The 24,842-nt window shown below is 39.6% G+C and overlaps 1 protein-coding gene across 1 annotated transcript in view; it reads right to left on the bottom strand.

Moving 5' to 3' along the window:
- The window catches only part of OXCT1 (3-oxoacid CoA-transferase 1), a 132,956-nt gene that overhangs the window by 97,449 nt on the left and 10,665 nt on the right, over nucleotides 1–24,842 (bottom strand). Inside the window, exons 4-7 of the mRNA XM_077763440.1 lie at nucleotides 14,794–14,929; nucleotides 10,575–10,724; nucleotides 6,204–6,310; nucleotides 3,450–3,510 (exon numbers count right to left, since the gene is read on the bottom strand). Coding sequence (XP_077619566.1) covers nucleotides 3,450–3,510; nucleotides 6,204–6,310; nucleotides 10,575–10,724; nucleotides 14,794–14,929 — 454 coding nt within the window. The remainder of the gene's footprint in view (nucleotides 1–3,449; nucleotides 3,511–6,203; nucleotides 6,311–10,574; nucleotides 10,725–14,793; nucleotides 14,930–24,842) is intronic.

The following is a 24,842-nucleotide window of genomic DNA, read 5'->3' as shown; positions in this document are numbered from 1 at the left end:
GGGTGAGGGGGAGGAATACCACTAGCATTCACGATATCACAACTTGGTGGCAGAGCATGCAAGTGGCTGCAGGTCTTAAGAAATATGAATGCAATATTCATATGGATTTTAGTAAAGGGGAAAATAGACCGACTTGGTCATCTCAGTGGCTATATACAACTCACAGGCTTGTGCAGAACACATCTGAAAGGGGAAACTTTTCTGAAAAAGAGGACTATTCCCCTTTTAGAACTAGAAATAATTCAGATTGAGGGCAAATTTGATACTCTCTTTAATTCAAGATGAACACACTGGTTTACTGCTTCACATAAAATATTTACCATAAATTCATTAAAGAAGAACTATAAACAAACAAACAAACAAGAAGACCACCCTTCTTCTAAATCCAAAAAACAACTGGTGTGAGCGGTCTAAGGGAACCATCATTAATATTATAGAGAGTTATAGCTTTGCCCTCCTTAAAACTCAAGTTACAGGATGGAAGCAGGGATAAAGGCTGCAGAGAGGCAGCAGTGTGGCGTGGCCCGGGCTTCGGAAGAGAGGCTCTAACCCAGATTCTGCTGCTCAAGAGTCCTCGACTTTCTCCTCTATAAGAGAACGGAGATGAGCTGAGAGTTCTAAAAAACAGCTTCTGACTGTAAGTACTAGAACAGACATTCACTCGCCATATTTATGGACATTTGTGAAAAGCTGCAAGGTTCAAAGAGGCTACAAAATAGAATGAACCGAGTCTAAGAGAAAGACTGAATGGACCCATAGAGCTACTGACCACAGGGTGAGGCTTTACTAAAGCCAGCTCCAAGGTATATGGGAGTGGAGGAAAAAAAGACCATGATCAGAATAACTGGCAAGGAATAATAGAATAGAGGGAAAATTAGCCAAAGAACTCTGCTCGATTCTAATAGTTAACATTGAAATGGTCTACTTCCAGAGATTCAGTATCTTTCAGAAGTTTGAAAAACCATCCATTTATGACAGTTTGAGACTATTTCGTAAAATAATGGAAAAGAGCAGACACCCTGGAATCAATCTCTCTAAGGCTTAGTTCTAGCTCCACCTAGCTGTGTGACATCAGGTCACACACTTAACCTGTCTGTGCTTTCAAGTCCTCATCTGTAAAATAAAGATAGAAATGGTTCTACCCTTGTAAGACGATTTTGAGGGTTGCAAAAGTAATAACATCAAGAATACAGCAGTGACTAATACATAATAAATAGTTGATTACAGTAGCTATTATTGTTGTTAATAACTAGCAGGCAAGAGAAAATGTGGGTAATTTATGATCTCTGAGGATTCTGGTTAAATACTGCACTTCAGAGACCAGCTCATAATCATCAATTCCACTAAGATCACCATAAAATGAAACACGACAAGACTAGAGGAGAGGAATTACAGAATCCCAGAGGGTCAATGCAGGTAAACAGAGTACACAGAACCTAGCACAGAAGAGGAGCTGAAGGCCCAGGGGTACTCACCAGGCTCAGAACAATACAAAAGTCACAAGATCAGAATGGACTTTTCATACCAGAAAATACCCAATCTACTCGTCATATCCTATTCCAAACTACTTTCCTCTTTTGAGAATACAGTTCTTCCAATTCAACTTATAAGTATGTGGACTTCTAGTACTGAGCATGCAGAGGAGGTAGGCTTATAATAATCCATTATCTAAAAGCTGTTTTGCTTAGATTCCTAAGCTACAATGACAAATTGGATTTCATCTTGATCATTATATCCTGTCCAGTCAAACTTTTCACAGTGATGATAATGTTCTATATCTAGGCTGATCAAAACAGTAGTTGCTAGCTATATGCAGCTACTAAAGAGAAAATTAATTTTTATCTTGTTTAATTTTAATTACTTTAAATTTTAAATGTCACATATGGCTAGTGGCCACCATGCTGGACATTGAAGGTATAGTCAATTGGGAGTGGCTGTCTGCAGCACCGTATCGAAAAGGATCTCAATGTGAGTCTGGGTCTAGCAGAATGAGTGCAGTGATAGATCAGAGTTCTGTTCTCAGACAAGGGAGGCTAGCCTTTTATCATATTTTCAGGATCAGTTAAAGGATTTTATCTCCCTTTTCCTCATTACCCCCCCCCAAAAAAAAACCAACCTCTCTCTTTTCTAATATTTACAGTGATTCTCAGACACTAGAGGGTCATTTTCTGTCTTAGAAGAAATAAGATTGGCTGAAAAGAACCAGATTATAAAAGAAGAAAAAAAAAGAAAAAGAACTTCACCCAAGACAATGCATAATATCCGTTGGTACTCAGAGAAGGAATACTGTTGCAGGAAGTTTTATAGAAGTATATAAAACCAAGAGAGGGCTAAACTACCAATTATTTTGAGTTATGTTATATATAGGCTTTTATTCAATAATATATGTGCCACTGACAGATCATTAAGATGGTTCAATAAATAAAAAAACAGATTACACAGAGAGAATCAACCACATTGTCGATTTTAAATGCAGAGAATACACTAAACAATTGCAAAAGAAACCACCATACCTGGGTTGAAAGTACCACATCCTCCAGAACTTTAAAAATAAAAATAATATACTTCACTCTCCAAGAGAGGAATAGAATTCTAATGTGATTTTTCAAAAATACTGCTGTACTGCCTCCATGAAATACCATCTTGGCCAAATGTATGCAGAAGTCAAAAGATGCCACAAACAACACTACCATCATGGGAAAAATCTAGAACATATATTCTCATTTCCAGATCCCAGAACGGGTTCCTATAAAGCTCTCCCAAGGAAAAGCTATCTCAAACTTTTGTGAAAATTTGGTTCCCAGGTGACTCTCAAAGCCTGAAGTTAAGAATCATAATGAAGTCTCCTTTCAGGTTCAAATATATATAAACAAAATGACAGGGTTTGGGTATAAGTACCTATTTCTGTCGCAGAGCATTAACCCTAGCAAGGTTCTACAATTAGTCAAGTCTCTCCCACACCTTGAGATGTCCAAAGAAGAGTCAGTCAGTTCCTTAATTCAACTGCTCCAAACAGAACCAAAACAAAGCAATTATTGGTACTACCCTCTTTCTTCCTTAAAGAATTCACAGTATCTCACACAATAAGATAATGAACTTCTGACCCAATATTATTTCTGGGATTCGGCATATAAAAATTCATCTTGCAATTTTACCCAAGGTGGATTATTCCACTCAAGTACCAAAGGACTTTTATAAGCTGATTAGTCTCAGAGCTTGATCCTAAAGAGAGCATTCTAGTGAGACCCTAGCTAACCAGAAAGCTGATGTTACAGTAAAATTTTAACTACTGTATGCTGAAATATAATTCTCTGATATCCCAAATTTGAAAGCTATCAAATTATTTCTCTTCCAGAAAACAAATGAACCGTTGTACATTTTCTGAACTATTACAGAACATCCAGTGTAAAAAGTAACCTCTGGAGAGCAGAAATAACCTCTTCTCTTACCTCCACCACTGTGGTGCCTGCAGCTTTGCACATCGGCAAATTGAAATTCCTCGCACTTTTCCTATATTAGGAGTAGGAGAAAGTGGGGAAAGAAGACCAAAAATAAGAAGAGTCTCTCTCAGTTTCAATTATAGATTAAAATAATTCTATAAACTAAAAATCTGTGAGTCTTTAAAAAAGAATGTATCATATTTTCCGTAAGTATTAAAACTATTTTATAAATAAAAATAATCTAATGGCCACTTCATTCAATTAGATAGATTTTTACGGAGTTGAGAAGAGGGACTGTTTTTCATGTTCAACATCTAGATTATACACAGAAAGATAAAATAGATATTAATAAATCTACTCTATTTAAAACTATTTGCCTAAATCTTTTAACTGAGAGGCCACTTTGTTTCTATAGTTCTGTATTTCACTAAACTTGCTCTTGTTAAAATATTAAGAAAAGTAGCAAGTGCTTTATATGAGAAGGTATAGTCATTATATTCTCTATTAAAGAGAAATGTATTACTGAAATTAAATGAAACGTTGACTGGTATAATGTGTGAGTCATCTACAAAGATCATTCCAGGGAACCAATTTCTAATAAAATTTTTTGAAGTACAACACCCACATCAGACCACGAGGTGTAAAAACTTCAAGAAAGTGCCAATTTTGCTGATGGTTTTGCATTCCCAAGTTCTTAAATTAATGCACCACCAGTATCCATAAAAATTTTAATGTATTTTTTTGTTTCTGAGAATGTTAACTTGATAGAAAAACTCATTTCATAAAGGGAAATAAGTTACAGCTCTCTTTTACTAGTTCTTTGAGGCCACCAATGTTTATCTCACTTGGATTTAAGGATAAATATGAACTCGGGCATGTCCCAGAGACAGAAGGCCTTGGGGACGTCCACAAGCTGCTGTGTTGGAGTCCACTAGACGCCCAGCAGCATCGAAAGCTCCGAGAGCAGTGTGGCCAGAGGCAAAGACGTGCAGGGCTCTCCTACCAGTGACCTAGACAAACCTCTTACCAGTTGTCCCACAAAACATGAGGGTCATCCTGGATGTCAGTATCTTAAGAATCTAAGTCACTTAACCATTGCTGATGAGCGGTCTCATCTCATACCAAATCTCAAGAGCCGCAGGCATAAATAAATGCTCAGAAGAGCACTTGTGCAGTCTTCAGATAGTAGAGCCCGGCAGTGAGTCACAGGACCAATTCATGGAATTATTTTAAATCATTCATTGCCATTTGCTTCTATACAATTTCATTAATCTCCTTATTAATTTTTTTTAAGTTTATTTGTTTTGAGAGAGAGAGAGAGAGAAAGCATGAGCAAGGGAGGGGCAGAGAGAGGAGAGAGAGAGAGAATCTCACGTAGGCTCTGTGCTCATAGTACAGGGGGCTAGGCCTCACAAACTGTGAGATCATCACCAGAGGTGAAATCAAGAGTCGGACACTTAACTGACTGAGCTGCCACAATTTCATTAATCTTTTTAAAAAAGCAACTAAACTTTGCAAACATATACCAAGGTGTCAAATAAGATAGGATTCAAAATGTGTAATTTCCAAAATTAGTTGTAATGAAAAACTGATGGACTTCAAGATATCAAATATAGTATTGATATCATATAAGGTCTTCAGAAATCAACAAAAATGACATGAGAGTGGTCACTGAGAATTTAATTGTGATCATACCAACATTGCATTCAGTAAAGATAAAAATTGCTAAAACAGGGGCGCCTGGGTGGCTCGGTCGGTTAAGCGTCCAACTTTCGCTCAGGTCATCATCTCACAGTTCATGGGTTCAAGCCCCACATAGGGCTTTGTGCTGACAGCTGGCTCAGAGCCTGGAGCCTGCTTGAGATTCTGTGTCTCCCTCTCTCTCTGACCCTCCCCTGCTCACGCTGTGTGTCTCTCTCTCAGAAATAAAACATTAAAAAAATTTTTTTTAAATTGCTAAAACAGTAAATGACCATATTATAAAAAGAAAGCTATTTCTGTAACCTATAAGTGAAGTCTTCAAGACCACACATTTTGGAAAATTTGCTTATGTATATTCAAAGGTGGTACAATTTTCAAAATACAACCATATAATGTATAAATCCAACATACTAAATATTTGGTATTTAGTATGCTTAGGGTAATCAAAAGATCTTGAAATCTATTAAGTCTGTGGCTTAATATCTGTGGCTATCCAGATAACAAGCATGAAAGCTGAGTACTATCAAGATTAATCAACTTTTCAGATAGAACCTATCTATGTATTTCCTAGTGGATACCAACAGGACTGGAAAAGAACTGACCTAAATGGTTATTAGCAATATCTTTCCAGAATATCAAAATAACATAGGCATTTTAAGACAATGCATATTAATAACAGTATCAAAATTAAATACAATTGTGTGTTTTTGTCACATTTGCTAAGCATGTCTCAACACTGTAACTTGTCCTGGCAACTAAAATGCACATGGAAGAATAGTTTGTATGTGACTACATACAAGAGTATATAGACTCAAATGCAGTGCAATCAGAACACATTCCCAGAAACACACCATGTCCCAGCAAGAGCAGTTGCCTTGCACACACACACATACATATATACTGACCTGTGGGTTGGTTTGATTGTAAGCCATTTTTTAAATGAACTTTTAAACACCAAACACACCAAGACACCTATTTTGTAATCATAATGTAGGAATTGTAAAGTTGCTGAAATGCAACTTTGCCTTCATTGCTTTGCTTTGTATAAAACCATCATGGTACCTGAAAATCACGTTTCCTGCTTGGTCTGCCTTCCAGGCTTTCACCAGAGCAAAATCTCCTGTAATTGCTTCCTCCAAAATAAAATGCTGGCCATTAAACTCCCTCACCTGCAGGAGACAAAGGGGGCACTGTCAGGTATTTGCAGGAATCTTGTTTGGCTGTGGTAGGTGCTCTGATAGAAGCAGATGATAAGGATACAAGCCTCGTCAGGGAGGGTTTCTCAGAGGGAGAACAATCTGAACTGAAGACTCAGGGTGAGGAGTGGTAGTCAACTAGGATTTGGTCAAAGTGGTGGAGTGGGAACTGAGAGAACAGCATGTGCAGAGACTCAGCAGCAAGAGAAAGCTTAGTAAACTGGAGGAACTGAAAGTTCTATATGCTTATGGCACAGACTGTTAGCACTCATTATTTATGTGCATGAGTTATATACACTGAACATGAAAAATAGCCCATTTTTCCCTCCACTCCAGGAAAAAAGAACTATATAAGCCTCACAAAATAATCAATGTATTTTGTACATAAAGTAGTTATAAAAACCCATTCATCTCTAATTAATCTATAACCATCTGTTGAGATTTTAATTGGAATTCCTAGAACCTGTAGATGACACTGGAGAACTGATGTACCACATCTTTCCACTCATGAGTATAATACATGCCTATATTTTTTGAAGTCTCCTTTGACTTGTTTGAATTGCTCTGTAATTCTTTCCCCCAAAAAAGTTTGTATGTGTTTTTTACGTTTATTCATAGGTACTTCATGGTTTTTTTAATCCTACTATGAATGTTCTATGTTATTCTATTACACCTCCTCTTCTGTCATTACTGTTCTAATGGAATGCTATTGACTTCTGTATTGTATTGCCTTTTAATTCTACTACAGATGGGGAGGGGAAGAAGCATAAAGTAAAACGATGCCATGGCATTTTGTTCCTTTTTTCTTCTTGGAGATTTAGCTCTGGGAATTGAAACAAAGAAGAAACAGTGTCAATGCTGTGCTCCTTCCTAGCCAGGATTGGAGCCATAGGAAGGCAGAGATCCATTCTTGCTCAAACCACGCCCTCCAGTGGACAAACTGCATGCATATCGCAGAAGGCTTCAGAAGAAAGTTCTTTAACTATGGTTTGAAGCAGAAATCCTTCCTTAAAGAACAGCTTCTTTAAAGGCTTTATCCCAATTTCTTGCTAGAAAATAATGAATTTAAGGGACCGCTGATGAAGGAGGATCTTACTAATATGAAACTTAGATGATTCATATGAAAGCTATTTATATAAACTGTATATCAACCAACAGCTTTTTTGAGTCTTGTGTATTTCAAAGTCATTACCATAACCATTAATGATGATAGATGAGTATGTCGCATACGGATCTAGAAAACTACACACAGATCTAAACATATGCTAATCCAGGGCAATGTGGAAAAAATGACTTTTCCCCCCGTATTCCAATTATGTAATCTCCTGACACATCTAAAAACCAGCAGTTGTGGAGTGCTAGCCATTCTAAAATTTTAAAACAGGGAAGGGATTGGTTTTGCCATACTATTACACTCACTGATGAGTTGTGTGTGCCCGGTTGCCACTTCCTTTTTTTGAGCCCTTTCTCAAATCCACTCCAATCAAATTTCCACCATTCCAGAAAAATCATCTCTTCCAGAAAAGTCATTTTTTAAAAAAGTTTGTTTATTTAAGTAATCTCTACACCTAATGTGGGACTCGAACTCATGACTCCAAGATCAAGAGTCACACACTCTTCCGACTAACCCAGCCAGGCGCCCCTAGAAAAATCATTCTTTAAGGTCACCAATGCTCAATGCCCCCTTCTGTTACCCCACCTCTTCTCAATGGGACAGTGCTGATCACTCCCACTGATCCCACTGATCACTTTGTAAAATCTCCCTTGTCTTTCAAGTTACCAGACTCCCTTTGGCTTTCTCTTCTCAGATGAGACACTTTCCCAATCTTTTTTGGTGCTCCATTTGCTCTTCCCACCCTGTAAATGCAAAAGAGGCTTTCTCTAACCTGCACTCCAGCCTAGACACTCGTCTGGTCCCACAGATTTAACAACTACATGCTGATGGCTCCAAATCTCCTATCCCAGCTCTAAACCCTCCCCAAGCTGGAGACTACTGAGCAACTCCTGCTGGAGCCTGAAGGACATGTCAAATGCACCCAGTCCCAGACAAGGCTCTTCGATTACCCTGGTACTTAGCCCATCTCGATGAGCAGCATGCTTGGTTCTTGTCTTTCCTCACAGCCCGCAGTCAATCCGTTGGTAAATCCTACTGGCTCTGCCTTTAACATACGTCCGGATTCCAACCACCTCCCACAAGTTCCGCTGTTACCGCCTCAGTCTGAACAACTTCCACTCCCACCTGGATGTATACAATAGCCTCTTAAACTCCCTCCCTGCTTCTGCTCTTGGACCCCTACCAGAAAACTCTCTACCTGGCACCCATAGTGATGCTTCCAAAATGAAACTCGGACATGACTCTCCCAATTCTCTGACCCTCTCATCGCACTCAGTAAAACCCAAACTCACATGATCTGACTTTAGTCTCCTTTCATTCTCCCTTCCTACCACTCTCTGCCTCATTTATGCTGTTCCAGTCTCACCGCTCTGCTGTTCCACAAACAGGGCTAGCCCGCCTCAGGACCTTGTCTTTTCTCCTCCTTCTGACCAGAGCACAACCCTATAATCCTCACCCAACTCAGTCTCTTCTTTTATTCCTATTTCTACCAACTGTCACTTCCTCAGAGAGGTTTCCCTGGACCCAATCTGGAACACAACCTCCCTGGCCACTGACCATTCTCTCTGCCCTTACCTTACGGGATTTTCCTTCACAGCACTTTCATTACTGACATTATGTGTTTGTTAATTCATTCCTTGTCAGACCTCCCATTAGAGGGGGACTTGATCCAGATCACTGCATTCTCTACCATACTTAGGCCAGTGCCTGGCAAAGAGTAGGGGCTCAATAAATTCATTGAATTAAGGAATTTACTCACTTTCTCTTTCTACCATAAGTGGGGAAGTAAAGAGTCAACAGGAATCATTTCAAGACATTATTTGTCACATTCTTAGGTAATTCAGATAAAAGTACAAAACTATTAAAATTGTGCACCTGACTCCAAAAAACACGAACCCAGGCACTCAGGACAGACTCTAGTCTGTCGTATGTTTTCCCAGGGCGAATTAATGCTGTAACTTCTAGCAAACTCTGAAAGTATTAACCCAATTTTTCTGGGCATCAATATCTACATTACTAAGATCCATTTTAATAATTAGACTCGTGTCTTAACTTTGTCAAAAACTTTTAAAACCTAATTAGGCAGTAAAGAAGCAAGATAGAATATAAAAAAAATGTTAATCAAAGCTTTGAGTCAATATGGGTCATTCTAAGCAGAAAGGCAAAGCTCCAGATGGAAGACACTGCTAGAGACAAACGCTGCACAGCAAGGGGCATGTTCAATGACCTTTTATCTTCTCTCAAAATATGGAGGTGCAGAGCTAACATCCCTATAAGCAAAAAAAAATGTTTATAAAAATCGCCATAAATGATAAGAAGTCCATTGATTTACGACACTGTCACTTCCTTAGAGCTAAGCTCAGGATCTCTACAACCTGTGTTATGCTCTCGAGCCATGTGGCCAGAGAGAAAGAAGAGGTACTAAAAATACAGTAATGGAATATTAGCCTGTGTAATTTTTAAAGTTGGCTCAAATCTAAATATCTTAAATATCTATATCTAGAGTTCTATTCTTTTCTAAGATGTGAGCGAAGTTACCTAGCATACTCCATTCTACCCGGCACTTTAAATAAAACTAAATTATTCAATACAGCCCAAACTGTATGTCCAGTATACAAAATGAAGGATAAAGGAGGTAGTATAAATGTTTTATTATATAATTACAACTGTCCCCTACTTTTCAATATTGGATACAAACTTATGATGTCTTTGTTGTTGTTGTTGTTGTTGTTTTTAACTCCTTCATCCACATTCAGTATGGACTTGAGCATGAAGAGATTATTACGATATATATCATACATCTGCTCTATTGTCCACATAAGTATATCAGAAGTTATAAATGCTTCTACATTTGTTAAAACCTACCATAAAACTAATCTTGGCTCATCTTATATGGATGACAGTTTATTTTCTTCTCATCTATTTATTCTGGTTTCTCTATGTGATTTTAGTTACTAGAGGGTGCTCAGCTTTAGTTAGAAATTTTACCTGGCATATTCACATAAATGAATGACGGTGTCTTCTCACACAGAGGTGATTTAATACTAATCTACCCACTGAGTGCAGCTGGAATCCTATGCTGAAAGAGGAATCCCTGTGCTACCAGATGAGAGCACTCCTTACCTCTCTCGGCTTACTGGCAATGGCAATGCTGCCATCTTTGTTGTATTTGATCGGTGACCCTCCTTGTTGCACCAGGGTCCCATACCCGGTGCTGGTGTAAAATGCAGGAACTCCAGCCCCACCAGCACGAATCCGCTCCGCAAGTGTGCCCTACAAGTGAGCAAACAGCACACCCCAAACAGTTCATTAAGCACACTTATGTATGTGGATACAGAAACACATACAGACATGGCCCCTCTCTCTACAGGTTTATCATTCTACACTCGAGCTTAGCCGAAAGGCTGAGAAGCGATAGAGGTTTATCATTCTAAAGAGGACCCAGCATTGTATATTACTGTATTTCACTAACAATGTATGCTAGATTAATTTAAAGCAAGTCCCTCTGGACAACAATCTCTCAATTCTTTTTTCTTTTATTTTTTTTTTAACGTTTATTCATTTTTGAGAGACAGGGGGACAGCGGGTGAGTAGGGGAGGGGCAGAGAGAAAGGAAGACAGAATCTGAAAGCAGGCTCCTGGCTCTGAGCTGTCATCACAGAGCCCAACATGGGGTTCGAACTCACATACCTGAGCTGAAGTCGGACACTTAACCGACTGAGCCACCCAGGTGCCCCAACAATCTCAATTCTTAACCCACATTCAAATGGAACTGCTTGCTTGTACAACCAGGCTCTTAGCTTTCTGATCCCCCACTGCTCTCCTGACATCATATTCTACATCAGTCTATCTGTAATATATTAAAATCAATTTTCAAACCGGAAGTATATAACTTTATATATATTGAAAAACATGTATTTAAATGTTGTGTTTTACTGTGTGCCATATGAAGATATAGCCTGAATTTTATCATTAATAACAATGCCATATTTTACAATAATAATATAATATTTTCAAGTTCACTCAGAATTTATTTTAAAACATTCTTATAAGGATTTCATCTACCACATTACCTAATGAAGGAAAATCCAAAGTTAGACAATGAGTACAACATATAGCTAATTTTTTTTTACATTTATTTATTTTTGAAAGAGACAGGGAGAGAGTAACCAGGGGAGGGGCAGAGAGAGAGGAGACAAAGGATCTGTACAGCACAGAGCCAAACATGGGGCTTGAAATTACGAATTGTGAGATCATGACCTGAGCCTAAGTTGGAAACTTACCTGACTGAGCCACCCACATGCCCCAGTAATTTGGTTTTTAAAAGCTAAGAGTACTTTAAGTTCTATCTCAGGGTAGAAAAAGCTGTATGCAAAGTTCCTTTGTACCCTCTTTTGATCATCTTTATCACCTTCCTGGGTACCAGGGATTCAAACCTAATTTCCCTAGCTCCCTCCTTCCCCCAACTACTTTTCCACCCAGTTTTCCCCACAGGCAAACAACTCTGGCCCTGAATATTTCCTGATACCCTCCTTAACCCTGAAATCTATTGTTATGATCTAGCTACATCATACTTCATGCTAGATAACTGATTGGCCATTCAGTAGTAAAAACTGGTTTAGGTATTAATAATAGTACGTTAATACTGAAAGCAAATTTCTACTTTAACTGTGAAAACACTTTCTACTTTAGCTGGGGCCTTCGAACACTAAACTCAAAGTGGGCACTAAAAGTTGGGACTTCAGACATGAGTCATTGAAGTAAGTGGGATAATCTGGGGAAGGTAGGATTTGAGGCATAAGTCCAGATAACTGCTTCTCTATTTCATCTAATGGACAGGGATAACTCCATTTTGTATCATATTTTAAGTTAATAACATTCACAAAATTAAACCATCAAAACAACTGTAATAACAGCCCCTACTATAAAATATTTTTATGTTTGCCCTCCTTGAATACTTTATTCCTTCTCTCTGTCCAATCGGGCAAGGGTCTAAAAGTGGTCAAATTCTACACACAGGCTCTCTGCAGGCACCACCAACCCCCTGCATCCAAACCCCGAAGGGAGTCCTCATCCCTACCACTTCATCAATGCTTCTTGGGTTCACAGGCTGCAAAGCAGGGTGCCAGAGCCGATGTTTATGTCCCTGCCGCTAAGATGGGCAGAGACAGTGACCTCTTACAGTTTAAAGAGTATAAAAGAAATACTAAGGAACACCCATGTACGTGGCCTCTGACAAAATAAAGCATGATGCAGAAGATAAAAGAAGTAATTGAAAGGTTAATTTTCAAGGGCTCTACAACCCAGAGGAAAAGGGATCTCAACCTATAATGCGAAGAGGAAAAGTATATGCTATTGGCTGAATTGTGTCCCCTGAAAATTTGTATGTTGAAGCCCTAACCCCCAATGTGACTGTACCTGGAGACATGGCCTTTATGGAAGTCATTAATGTTAAATGAAGCCAGAAGGGTAGGGCTCTGATCCAATAGGATTAGTGTCCTTATAATAAGAGACCCCAGAGTACTCATTTGTGCGTGTGCATCCCCTCTCCCTCCCGGCCCTCCTCCCCGCTACAAGAATCACATCAGCCTGTACCTTGAGCTTGTACTCCGCAGCTGCCAGAACAATAAGAAATCACTTTCTCTTGCCTGAGCCACCCAGCCTGTGGCATTTTGTTATAGCAGTGCAAGCAGACTAAGACAGGATACCTTTTGTTATTTTCAAAACACTTTAAATGAACACCAGATAAATGCCAGGCACAGTGGGAGGCTATGACACACACAGCTCCAACAACACTGCCGAGTGATAGGGTGTGACCTGCGTAAGGCTGTGTGGCCTCAGGGAGAAAATGGTTCTCCCCTGCATGCTCTCTCTAGACAAGTGTATATTGGGAGTTAATTATTGATTTTGTAAATTCTGCTCGATCACATCATTACCAATGTAGTGAAGTTAGTGGTAATAATAATTCTGTTTACAAAAATAAAGCAGAGTAATGGGTTCAATTTCAGAGATGAAGGCAGATGATGTCAAATTAGAAGACAAATGCCTAGGGATGCCTGGGTGGCTCAGTTGGTTAAGTGTCCGACTTTGGCTCAGCTCATGATCTTTAAAAAACATTTTTTTTTTTTAATTTATTTCTAGGAGAGAGAGAGAGACAGCGTGAGCAGGGGAGAGTCAGAGAGAGAGGGAGTGACAGACTCTGAAACAGGCTCCAGGCTCTGAGCTGGCAGTCAGCACAGAGCCCGACACGGGGCCCGAACCCATGAACCGCGAGATCATGACCTAAGCGAAAGTCGGACGCTCAACCGGCTAAGCCACCCAGGCACCCTGGCTCAGCTCATGATCTTGATGTTAGTGGGTTTGAGTAACTATGCTGATGCTGCAGAGCCTGCTTGGGATTCTCTCTCTCTCTCTCTCACTCTTTCTGCCCCTCCCTGACTCATGCTTTTTCTCTCTCTCAAAATAAATAAATGAACTTAAGAAAGAAAAAAAAAAACGACAAATGCATATAACCTGTAGACCTCTGTTTTACCCAAATGGCTTCAAAAAGTTTCCTCTCTGACAAACTCATTAACCAGTTAAGATGTAGTGTAAGAAGTGAGTGAAGGCTTACAACATTAACTGCAGTAACTGGCTTGCTCAGCAATGACCTCAGTTCCCTGCAGACCTGGGCCCTGATTCCAGCATTTATTCTGGGACATATCCAGCTCTACCCTTCATGGGCTCCACTTTCCTGATGTCTCAGCCAGAACATATTCCTCACAGGCTTCTAATCCTATGATTCACGGGAATGGACTCTCAGGACAATCGTCCAGCGTCTGGGCAAGGCCTACTGCAGGATTCCAGCACAATACATGTCATCGTGCTGAACTTAAACATTTATCCGGCCGGGGCACCCAGGTGGCTCAGTCGGTTAAGCGTCCGACTTTCACTTAGGTCATGACCTCACGGTTTGTGGGTTCGAGCCCCGCGTCGGGCTCTGTGCTGACTGCCAGCTCAGAGCCTGGAGCCTGTTTCAGTCTGTGACTCCCTCTCTCTCTGACCCTCCCCTGCTCACGCTGTCTCTCTCTCTCTCTCTCTCTCTCCCCTAGAAATAAAAATATTAAAAAAAAACAAAAACAAAAAAACATTTATCCGGGAGCCTACATATTTTTTGGTACACAAACAGAAAATAATAGTCTTCTAGCCATTAACAGGTGTGACCTACAAACAAATCTCCTTGGTCCTGCAAAATCGCATCCTTCCTGCCTTACCTCTCTTGCAAATGAAAATTTCTAGTGGGAAAAACGTAAATTTTAAAATAAGTTACTGCTGTGTAAGAGGAGCAGAGAAACCTTCTTACCTGAGGTGTCAGTTCTACTTCTAATTCACCACTCAAGTACTGCCGTTCAAATTCTGCATTTTCCCCCACGTAGGAAGACACCATGCGTTTTATCTGCTTGGATCGGAGTAAAAGGCCCAAGCCAAAGTTGTCAACCCTAGAAGAAAAAGGCAAACAGCTTGCCATCAAAGGTACATCAGACAGAACACTAATATCCAAGATTTTCACAACCATGAAATGTTTTTAATTTAAAGGATTCCCTTCTGTCGGGCATTTCACCCATATTCTCTCAGTCCCCCACCGCCCAAAGCGCCTTGCAAGGTGGCTATTCTTTTATTTTACAGCTGAGGAAACTAAAGCTCAAAACCTTTAAGTGATTTCTGGCAAGATCCTGGGTGACGCAGCCAGTATCCAAACCCACATCAATCCCACAAATCCACCCTGTCCCTTTCATTCTTCCCACTGCTCCAAAGTGATGCCAGGGTAGAAGACAAGCAGAGAGAAACTGGATCTTGCCTTACACTTTGAAGGCAAATTTAGATACAAATGCAATGCCAGCCTTCTGATCTGCACTGGCTCTAAATGGAGAAATTCATCCTGTCCTCAAAAGTGAGCAAGGTATTCTCATATTTAAAAGAAAGAAGAACAGTGGAAACTAATTTGACAATAAACTATTTGTAAAAAAAAAAAAAAAAAGAAAAAAGAATATACATAGGATCATGAGCAGGAGAGCCAGGGAAGTTCTCTTGAGGGAGGTGGTGACATCTGAGATGAGGTCATAATAATAAGAGGCAGCCATTCAAAGACTAGGAAAGAATCCTCCCACATAAAGAAGAGCAGGGAAGCTGGGTAGCTCAGTCAGTTATGCATCCAACTCTTGATTTCAGCTCACGTCATGGTCTCATGGTTCTTGAGTTTGAGGCCTGTGTCAGGCTCTGCGCTGACAACATGGAGCCCATTTGGGATTCTCTGTCTCCCTCTCTCTCTGCCCCTCCCCTACTTGCTGTATCTCAAAAATAAACATTTTTTTTAAAAAAGCAAAAAAAAAGAAAGAAGAACAGCATACTCTTGAAATTTAGACCCAAATTATAAGTGACTATGATGAACATTTTCCCTATATCATAGATATTTAGGTCAAGAAGATTTAAACACTTAAATATTTTTAGCAATAAAAAATCAGCAAATTAATCACAAACCAGTGAAAAGATTACAGGCAGCAAGAATAATGCTGTTATCTGTTATCTATTAAGTTTTATATAATATAATGTTTCTATTAAGGTTAAAGTTCAGGGGCGCCTGGGTGGCTCAGTGGGTTAAGCGTCTGACTTTGGCTCAGGTCGTGATTTCACAGTTCTCAAGTTCAAGCCCTATATCAGGCTCTCTGTGGTCCACACACACAGAGTCTACTTCAGATCTGTCTCCTTCTTTCTTTGCCCCTGCCCTGCTCATTCTCTCTCTCTCTCTCTCAAAATAAATAAACTTAAAAAATATCTAAGGTTGGAGTTCAATTTATTCTCTTTTAAATTTTATTTAAGACTTCATCTTTTTTAGGGCAGTATTTGGTTTATAACTACATTGAGAGGAAGGTACAGAGATTTTGCACATTCGCTTGACCCCACACATGCGTAGCCTACTCTTTTATCAACATCACTCACCTGAGTGGTATTTAGTTACCAAGGATGAGCCTATAATTGACACATTAGAGTTCAATTTCTTCTTAGAAATGGTGCATATAGTATTGGCTTTTTTCACTAAGTGAGGGTCTCTAAGTTTATGTCTTCCTTATTTATGTCTATTCTTTTTCAAATTAAAATACACCTCGGATTTCAAGCAAAGTCAGTGTGACAAGGCAGATTAATAACTGAATGAATACTTGGCTGTTTTTAGTCACCTTAGCTCTAACCACTAGAAAAACATTTCTAAGATAATGAAGAATGCTTAAACTTAAGTTATAAAGCTATTTTTAAAAGAACTATGGTGAAAACCACAACGAGATACCACTGTAAACATGAAAGAATGGCTAAATTAAAAAAAAAAAAAAGGGAAATACAAAGTGTCGGAAAGAATGTGGAACACCCAGAACTCTCACAGATGAAGTGGGGAATGTAAACTGATCCAACCACTTTTTTTAAAGTTTATTTATTTATTCTGAGAGAGAGAGAAAGAGCAAGCAGGCTCCACACTGTCAGCGCAGAGCCCAATGCAGGGCTTGAACTCACAAACCATGAGATCATGACCTGAGCATAGATCAAGTATCAGATGGTTAACTGACTGATCCACCCAGGTGTTCCCCAACCACTTGTGAAAAATTATTCACAGTTTCTATAAATGCTGAACATAGGGATATGCTATGTCAGCAGTCCCGCTCCTTGGTATATATCCAACAGCAATGCATACTTATGTTCAACAAATGACAAGAATATTCATAAGAATATTCAAACTTATGTTCACCAAACAACAAAAACAGTAGTACTGTTTATGGCAGCCAAAAACTGGAGCCTCCCCAATATACCCAACAGTAGAATAAACTGCAGTATCGCCACACAGTGGAATGCCACGCAGCAAGGAGAACAAATCATCTACAACCCCTGGTGACAATAGATGACTCTCACGTAGAAAATGCCAAGCAAAAGAATGACAACAGAGTACTTACTGAATTACTCCTCTATGAAGTTCAAAGTCAGACAAAACTAATGGATAAATTCAGAAGTAAGGACGATGGTTAAGTTCAGTGGCAGGAAAGGAAAACAGTGACTGGAAGGAACAGGAGGTGTGCTTTCTGGTATACCAGTCATGTTCCATTTAAAGATGCTGGGGGTTGGTTACACAGGTCTGAAGCCTATGCAAATTCTTTGAACTTTACACCTGTGCTACGAGCACTTTTCTATGTTACTCTGTATTATGCTATAATAAAGTCACTTTAAAGATATGAATCTCATGATAAAGACAGAGTTCCTCCCAGAAACAGAAGGCTTCATTCATGATCTCTCCCTCCTAATCCCCTTAGTGTTCTAATGCCTCTCCCCTATGGAGCATGTGTATTCTGTATGGCTTACTCATCCAACAGTCCTTGACTAAGTTGTTCCTGCACCCCAGAGCTAGTATGTTGGGTTCTGGGCCAGGAGGAGCTCTGAGATATCAAGAAATAAACATGTAAGCCTATAATTACAACAGAGGGAGATACGTGTTAAGAGAGGCCTGATGAGGGGCGCCTGGGTGGCTTAGTCGGTTAAGCGTCCGACTTTCACTTAGGTCATGATCTTGCAGTTCATGGGTTCAAGTCCCGCGTCGGGCTCTGTGCTGACTGCCAGCTCAGAGTCTGGAGCCTGTTTCAGTCTGTGACTCCCTCTCTCTCTCTCTGAGCCTCCCCTGCTCACGCTGTCTCTCTCTCTCTCTCCTAGAAATAAATAAAAACATTTAAAAAAAAAAAAAAGAGAGAGGCCTGATGAGAACATTGAAAGTCACCCAACAGAGAGGAGACAGAGGTCAGAATAAGCTTACGGAGAAGAAGAAAAAGTCTTTGAGAGCAGAGTAGAGGTGTGGAAGTGATGAGCTCAAGAGGCAGATGGGTAGCTTTGCAAAGGTGCACAGTGGTGTGATGGACTGCATGCTGAGTGTGACCGCAGTGTGGACTGAAAGCAGGAGTGAGCAAGAAAGGTGAACAGCAGGCCATTGTGTGACTTGTTGCATGAGCCATACCAAGGAATTAGGATTTCATCGTGAAGGAGATGGGAGATGCTTTGAATAATTTTAAGTAGAAAATGACAGGGTATATAATTAGTTAGAGATGTTCAGTGAGAAAAAAAAAAAAGGCAGGATCAGTTAAGAGGCTCAAAATAATCCAAACAAGCAAAGACAGGGGTCTGAACTAAGGTAGCAACAGTAGGAGGGGAGAAAAGGGGACAAGTCAAGGGCTATTTAGGGGAAAATCATTCACAGACTTGACGTAGATACAGACCCACCCCAGAATTCTGGCTCTGGCAATGGAACATAGTGGGAGAATGGATGGGTGTGAAATTAGTCTACTGATCCCTAGTGACATCCCCTTGTTTGACTAGGACAGGGATAAGTACACACAGTTCCTTGTGTAACAAACTACTGACAGTTCTCCTAACAACCTCCTTTTCTCCCACCTTCACTTCACTTTCCATCCCCACTCCTCATGCCCACAAGTGCCCATCCTGCTCAAGTGACTCCTAAGTCCCAGCATATCGCATTTCTAAGTCTCTACCCTCAACCAGGCAGTCTGGGCACACTGAATCCCTCAAAGTAGTCCAGGTAGCCATTTGCTAAACTTATTTACAGTTCTAACCTCTAGTACTGAATCTGATAACATTTCCCATGCACCAGGAATATAAAGGAATAGCTACATAATTTATCCTGGTTTGTTTCAAAAGAAAACTAAAGCCTAAAAAAGTATTTTCAAGAGTGTACTTTTGAGATATGCAGAGAATGTCCTGAAGATTAATAATATGATTGCCCACTAGAGGGCTCCAAATTACCTCAGCTTCTCTGTCTCTCCTGGGAAACTAGTTCTTTGCCACATTCAATCATGCCTTCTCCCAGCTTTCCCCCTCTAGCTGGGCCTTCACTTCTTGAGGTTAACAATTCCATTCCCCTAAATTCAGTTTTACCTGCATCCTGCCCCATCCTAACAGATCTTCAGTACAAAAGTGATGATCTGTCACTTCTCTTTCACATTCTGCAACTATATTGGATAATCCTGACTCTACCTTCAAAATCCATCCAGAATCCAGGCATTTCCCACTTCCTCCTCCATGACCTGCACCACCTCCTGCCTCAATCCTCAGCAACCTTCCCTGCTTCTACCCCTGCCCCCTCCAATCCACTCACAAAATAGTGGCCAAAAACATAAGTAAAAAACAAAGTATGTCAGATCACATTACTGCTCTCTGTGAAATGCTGCAATGGCATTCATGTATTTATGTGAAAGCAGAGACCTCTAGGGTGGCCTGCAAGGGCCAATATGATGGGATGCCCTTTAGTCTCCGATCTCTTTACACCCATTTCCTTTTTGTGGCCTTTTCTTCTGCTGACCTCCTCACTGTTCCTCAAACCCCTAGGCATACTGCCCAAGGCCTTTGAGCCGGACTTTCCCTGCCTCAGACACTCGTCCCCAGGTAATGCAAGGTTCACTCCTCACTTCTTTCAAGTCTCTGGTCAACTGCCACCTCGATGAGTCCGTCCTTTGATTGCCTTTTTTTTTTTAATTTTTTAANGGAGGGAGGCAAACCATGAGAGACTCTTGAATGCTGACAAAAACTGAGGACTGATGGATGTGGGGGGGAGGGGGGATGGGCATGGAGGAGGGCACTTGTGGGGATGAGCACTGGGTGTTATGTGGAAACTAATTTGACAATAAAGTATTTGTAAAAAAAATTTTTTTTTAAATTTTAAGTGTTTATTTGATAGAAAAGGGAGAGGTGAGCAGGGGAGGAGGAGAGAAAGGGGGAGAGAGAGAGAGAATCCAAAGCAGACTCTGGGTCATCAGCACAGAGCTGGAAATGGGGCTCAAACTCAGAGCCCAAACCAAGAGTCTGACAGTGAACCAATTTTAACCGACAGAGCCACCCAGGTGCCTCTGATTGCCTGATTTTATAGTGAAAACTGCTGGTCCATTTTCATGCTCTCAGTCCCCCTTTCTTGCTCTTCTTTTTTTTCCATAACACTGTAACCTTCTAACATACTGGAAAATGTACTTATTTGTTATGTTTCCTATCTATTGCCTGTCTCTCCCCACTGGCATGTAAGGTCCACAAATTCAGGGAACTTGGTCTGTCTTGTTCACTGTTGTACCCCCAAGCACCTGAAAGCCAATGCAACACACAGAAGGTACTACATAAACACTTACAGAATGTTTGTTGAATAAAGTTATTGCTTGATTTCACGTTCTCCCACCTGACTGGCTCATCTCTAGTAAAAATGAAAATCACCAAGTCCTTATGCTGGATATTTTCTGCCTGTCCAGACCCATCCTCCAATCTCCTGCCTTCCCTATGCCAGGATGGCTGACTGTAGACTGAATCAGGGGGCTCCCCTGCCCTCTGGCTTCTGGCCCACGTAAGAAGAGAAAGATGTCAGGATTTCTATTACCCTGACTATCTCCCTGGCAAGCTGCAGCACTGGATAGCCCTCTCCATAAAACCTTCTCCTAGGTCCTGGCAGCCCCCTCCCCTCATTCTTCAGGCCCAAGGCTGGTGGTAACAGTTCTTCTCTGTTACTAACTCCAGGGAAATTCAATACTCGTGTTGCTTTCCCTTAACCCTAACCTCTCCTTTAAAGAGAGTCCCTTTGGTAAACTCTCTTCAATTACCCAGTAACAGAGCACCATCGATATCCTTTGGAGCCTTCTCTAAATAAAGTCGTAACAACAAAATAATCCATGAAGGTGAATATAGTCCATTTGCTTTCTGTAGTTTTAAGTACCTGAAAGTCTCTCCAAGTATACAGGTCTCTATGATAAACCATAACGTACTTGCCTAATTCACTGACTTTGGAAATTTTTCTAACCACTCTTTCATGGCTCTCTGTTTGGCTTTTCAACCCATTACATATTTGAACTTGGCTCTGGTTGGAGATGAACTCTCTGTATTTGTTTATCTTGGCTCTGGGAACTATGTATATTTGGCTTTTGGTTTGCTTTCTTTCTGTATTAGCAAGCTGACATGGCATCAAGCCATAAACTGAACATAAAATGCTTGGGCCAGGCTACCCCCTGACCAGGTACAGAGTTAGTGCACATACCTAGCTAGCTTATAGTAAGGGTGTCTTCCTTCCACATACTTTGCAACTCCCCAATTCAGCAAACATGCATCCCTTTTTTCCTGTGTATCAGACACTGATGATATAAAAATGAAAAAGGCAAGGCCCTTACAATATAAAGAGAGAAGAAATACACATGTTGTCTTTTGCAAATGAGATACATACCATTCCTAGTAGAGAAACTTGTATATTAAGGCATCTGGCAGCTCTTCGATATTAAAGGTTATTTTGATGGACTTTAAAAGAGATTATCTTGCTTGCCTTTAGTAGCCAACCTTTCTCTAGCATACGTAAGGGGGAGAGATTTGACCTTCCTCCTACAGCACAACCAACTTGGGTTTCAAACATTTCAGAGGTTAAAAAAAGTCTAAAACAAAGAATTCAATAAACAGATACAATCACATGTTTCACGGAAGACATAAATGTTGCACAAAAATTTTTCATTTCTTGAATCTGAAATTTCACTTTCTGAATTTTAATTTTCTGAAATCTCATTAATTGGAAATTCTTGTCAAAACAAAATAAAAATGAATTTGCAACCATTTACCAACCTGTATTTCTCTTGTTTGCTCTCACTTTAGTCATACTTAAATATCAATTACCGTTTTTGCTCTGATAATATCAAGAATATCAAAAGAGAAGACAATGCTGTATTTGGACAGAACATTAATTTATGACAGTTATATGGAACAAGTGAACACTCCCTTCCATGAGCTAAGCAGCGAAGTTCAAGTACACATCCCAGGAAGTGGTTAGCCCTTCCCAGACAAAATAATCAAATCTTAGAGTAATGCTTATAATCCGACAAGAGGGCACGTTCTCTCTCCATTGAGCCCTTCAGTGCTGCAGCTGCCTCAAGAAATAATAAAGAGACACCAGCGAAGGAGCCACCTGCCTTTACTTTCTGGTTCAAAATCACTGGTACAGAACCAGAAATTTTATTTAGAGTGAAATTCTGCTCATTGGGCCCTCACAGAGTTCCTGTACCTGACTACTATAATACCACATATAAGCAACAGTATCGTAACCACAAGCACAGGTATGTATATATTTTCAGTTAGTACTTACTAGGCTTCTGCATGTAAGCTGGTCTGTCCTTAAAACTGTCTAAATTCCCAACTGCAAGAACTATAATCTAAAATAATCTTGTCATGGGGCACCTCGGTGGCTCAGTCAGTTAAGCATCCAACTCTTGATTTTGGCTCAGGTCACCATCTCACAAGCCTGCTTGGAATTCTCTCTTTCTCTGATCCCCTCCCCCAGTCATACTCATTCACAAACCCTCCCTCTCCCTTTCTGTCTCTCAAAATAAATAAACTTTTAAAAAATAATAAAATAAAATACTCCCGTCATGAGTAAATGAGTGTGATTAATATAACACACCTATTCTTCTTCCCTTACTTACCAATTGGTTGATATCTGTTTTATTGTAAAACTTTTGGTTCATATGTCTTGTAATGCATATGTCCAAGTCTTTTCAAATTTATGACTTAAATTTCATAAAAATTAATGAAAAGCATGTTTTCAAATTTTCCTACCTTTCTAATCAATCCATATCAAAGTACTGATTGATCTAAGTGATCCTAAGGGGGAAAGTTTCTCTCATCAAGACTAACGGTTAATGCTCCATACCAAGGGAAGTAGGTGGGATGTCATGGCAACAGGCCCCTTTCATAACTAAAAACAAAACAAAAACAATCAGGAGTCCTGAGCTTTGGAAAGACTTCCAATTAGGGCAGATTCTTCCACAAAAAGCCTTTTTCTAAATGTGAGAGAAGTTATTCTAAGTTCTCTCCATTTACTCAACATTTCAAACCATCTTTGGTTCTCCAACAGAGCAATGCTAAGTTTTCCTTATGACTCTAATGGCCAAAACAAAGCCCTTGCCGCTTGGTCCTCTAGGATTTAAACCCATCTAATTAACTGAGAGAATCAATGGCCACTGAGCATATGCAAAGTGCCTTCTTTGTGTTCAAGATTTGTGTTGTTATCAGTTCTTACTCTGCATTAAGAATTTACATTGATGGTAAATTAAGATTTACCATCTCTTGAAAGCACTGAGCTAGCTATTTGGAACACCCAGAAAAGTACGGATAGTCAAAAGTATTTTTAATAAATACAAAGTAAGCTCACATGGCATGGGAGGAGTTTAAGAAATATCAAGTGATCATGAACAAGTCACTTCTCTCTTTACAAATGAGCTTCCTGTTAAATCAAGGAACTAGAACAGATGATCTTAACAATCCCATCCAGTTCCAGCACTCAGCAACTCTGCGCCTCAGGCTCAGCATAGTGGGGAAGAGAAAACTACTATATATGGGGGATGAATACAATTCAGTATACAAAGAAATACTAGAAGTATTCCAAAGGAATCCAAAGAGGGGCAAAATCAGTGAAGGCTAGAGAAATTCTTTAACTGGATAAGGTGTTTGAGGATGTATAACCTGAGTTGGATCCTGAAAAATGGGAAAGGTGTGGATATGCAGAGAAGAGGTGGGAGAACTGTCCAGATGAAAGCAAGAGCATAAATAAACTCAGCAAAGAAAACAGGAGCACAAATGTAGGATCGGTTTCATGTCCTAAACAATTGGTACAATTTATGGTACTAGGCTAAACTGCCAAAAATTTAGTTAATTTTTTAATTTTTTCTTCAAAGTCTTTCATTGTTAAAAGAAAACTGATAACTTATTCTTATATAAAAATACCTTTTTCTTCATAACGTATCTTAATGTGCATGCCATTATTAAAATGTGATGGCTTATTGTTGACCATTTTGATTAAGATCCTACTGTCTTAAGTGGTAACTGCATATCCTCCACCTTCTACCAAAAACAGCTACATTTTTGATGATTAAAGATATCCTTATATATCATCTAGAATATGGTATAACCAAAGGAAAGACTTGAAACATATTTCAAACTGCTTGAAATCTTCCTCTATAATGATCTATAATAACGTAATATAGTCATCTCTGAATTATAAAATGAAAAATCCAATTTGAAAATATGTATTTTAACTTTAATTATAAATTTGAAATTTAGAAAAATAAAAGCACATCAGATTAAGAGATACACTTATGCCAAGTCTACTTTACTTACGATTATGAAGGACGGTACCAAAAATATTTGAAGACATGTAACCTCTAACTCTTCAGCTTGTTAAAGACTATCTTTTGATACTTGACCATACTGCTCATAAAATGAGGAAAATTTTCATTTCACTCATAAACTTTGTATAAATATCAGAGAATTGCCATTTCTTTCAAGCCAATTGTTTTTTTTTTTTTT

Source organism: Crocuta crocuta, unplaced genomic scaffold (genome assembly GCF_008692635.1).
Source record: "Crocuta crocuta isolate KB4526 unplaced genomic scaffold, BGI_CrCroc_1.0 scaffold4, whole genome shotgun sequence".
NCBI lineage: Eukaryota > Metazoa > Chordata > Mammalia > Carnivora > Hyaenidae > Crocuta > Crocuta crocuta.
Note: the sequence above shows the minus strand (reverse complement) of the source record. Positions and strands in the feature narration are given on the sequence as shown.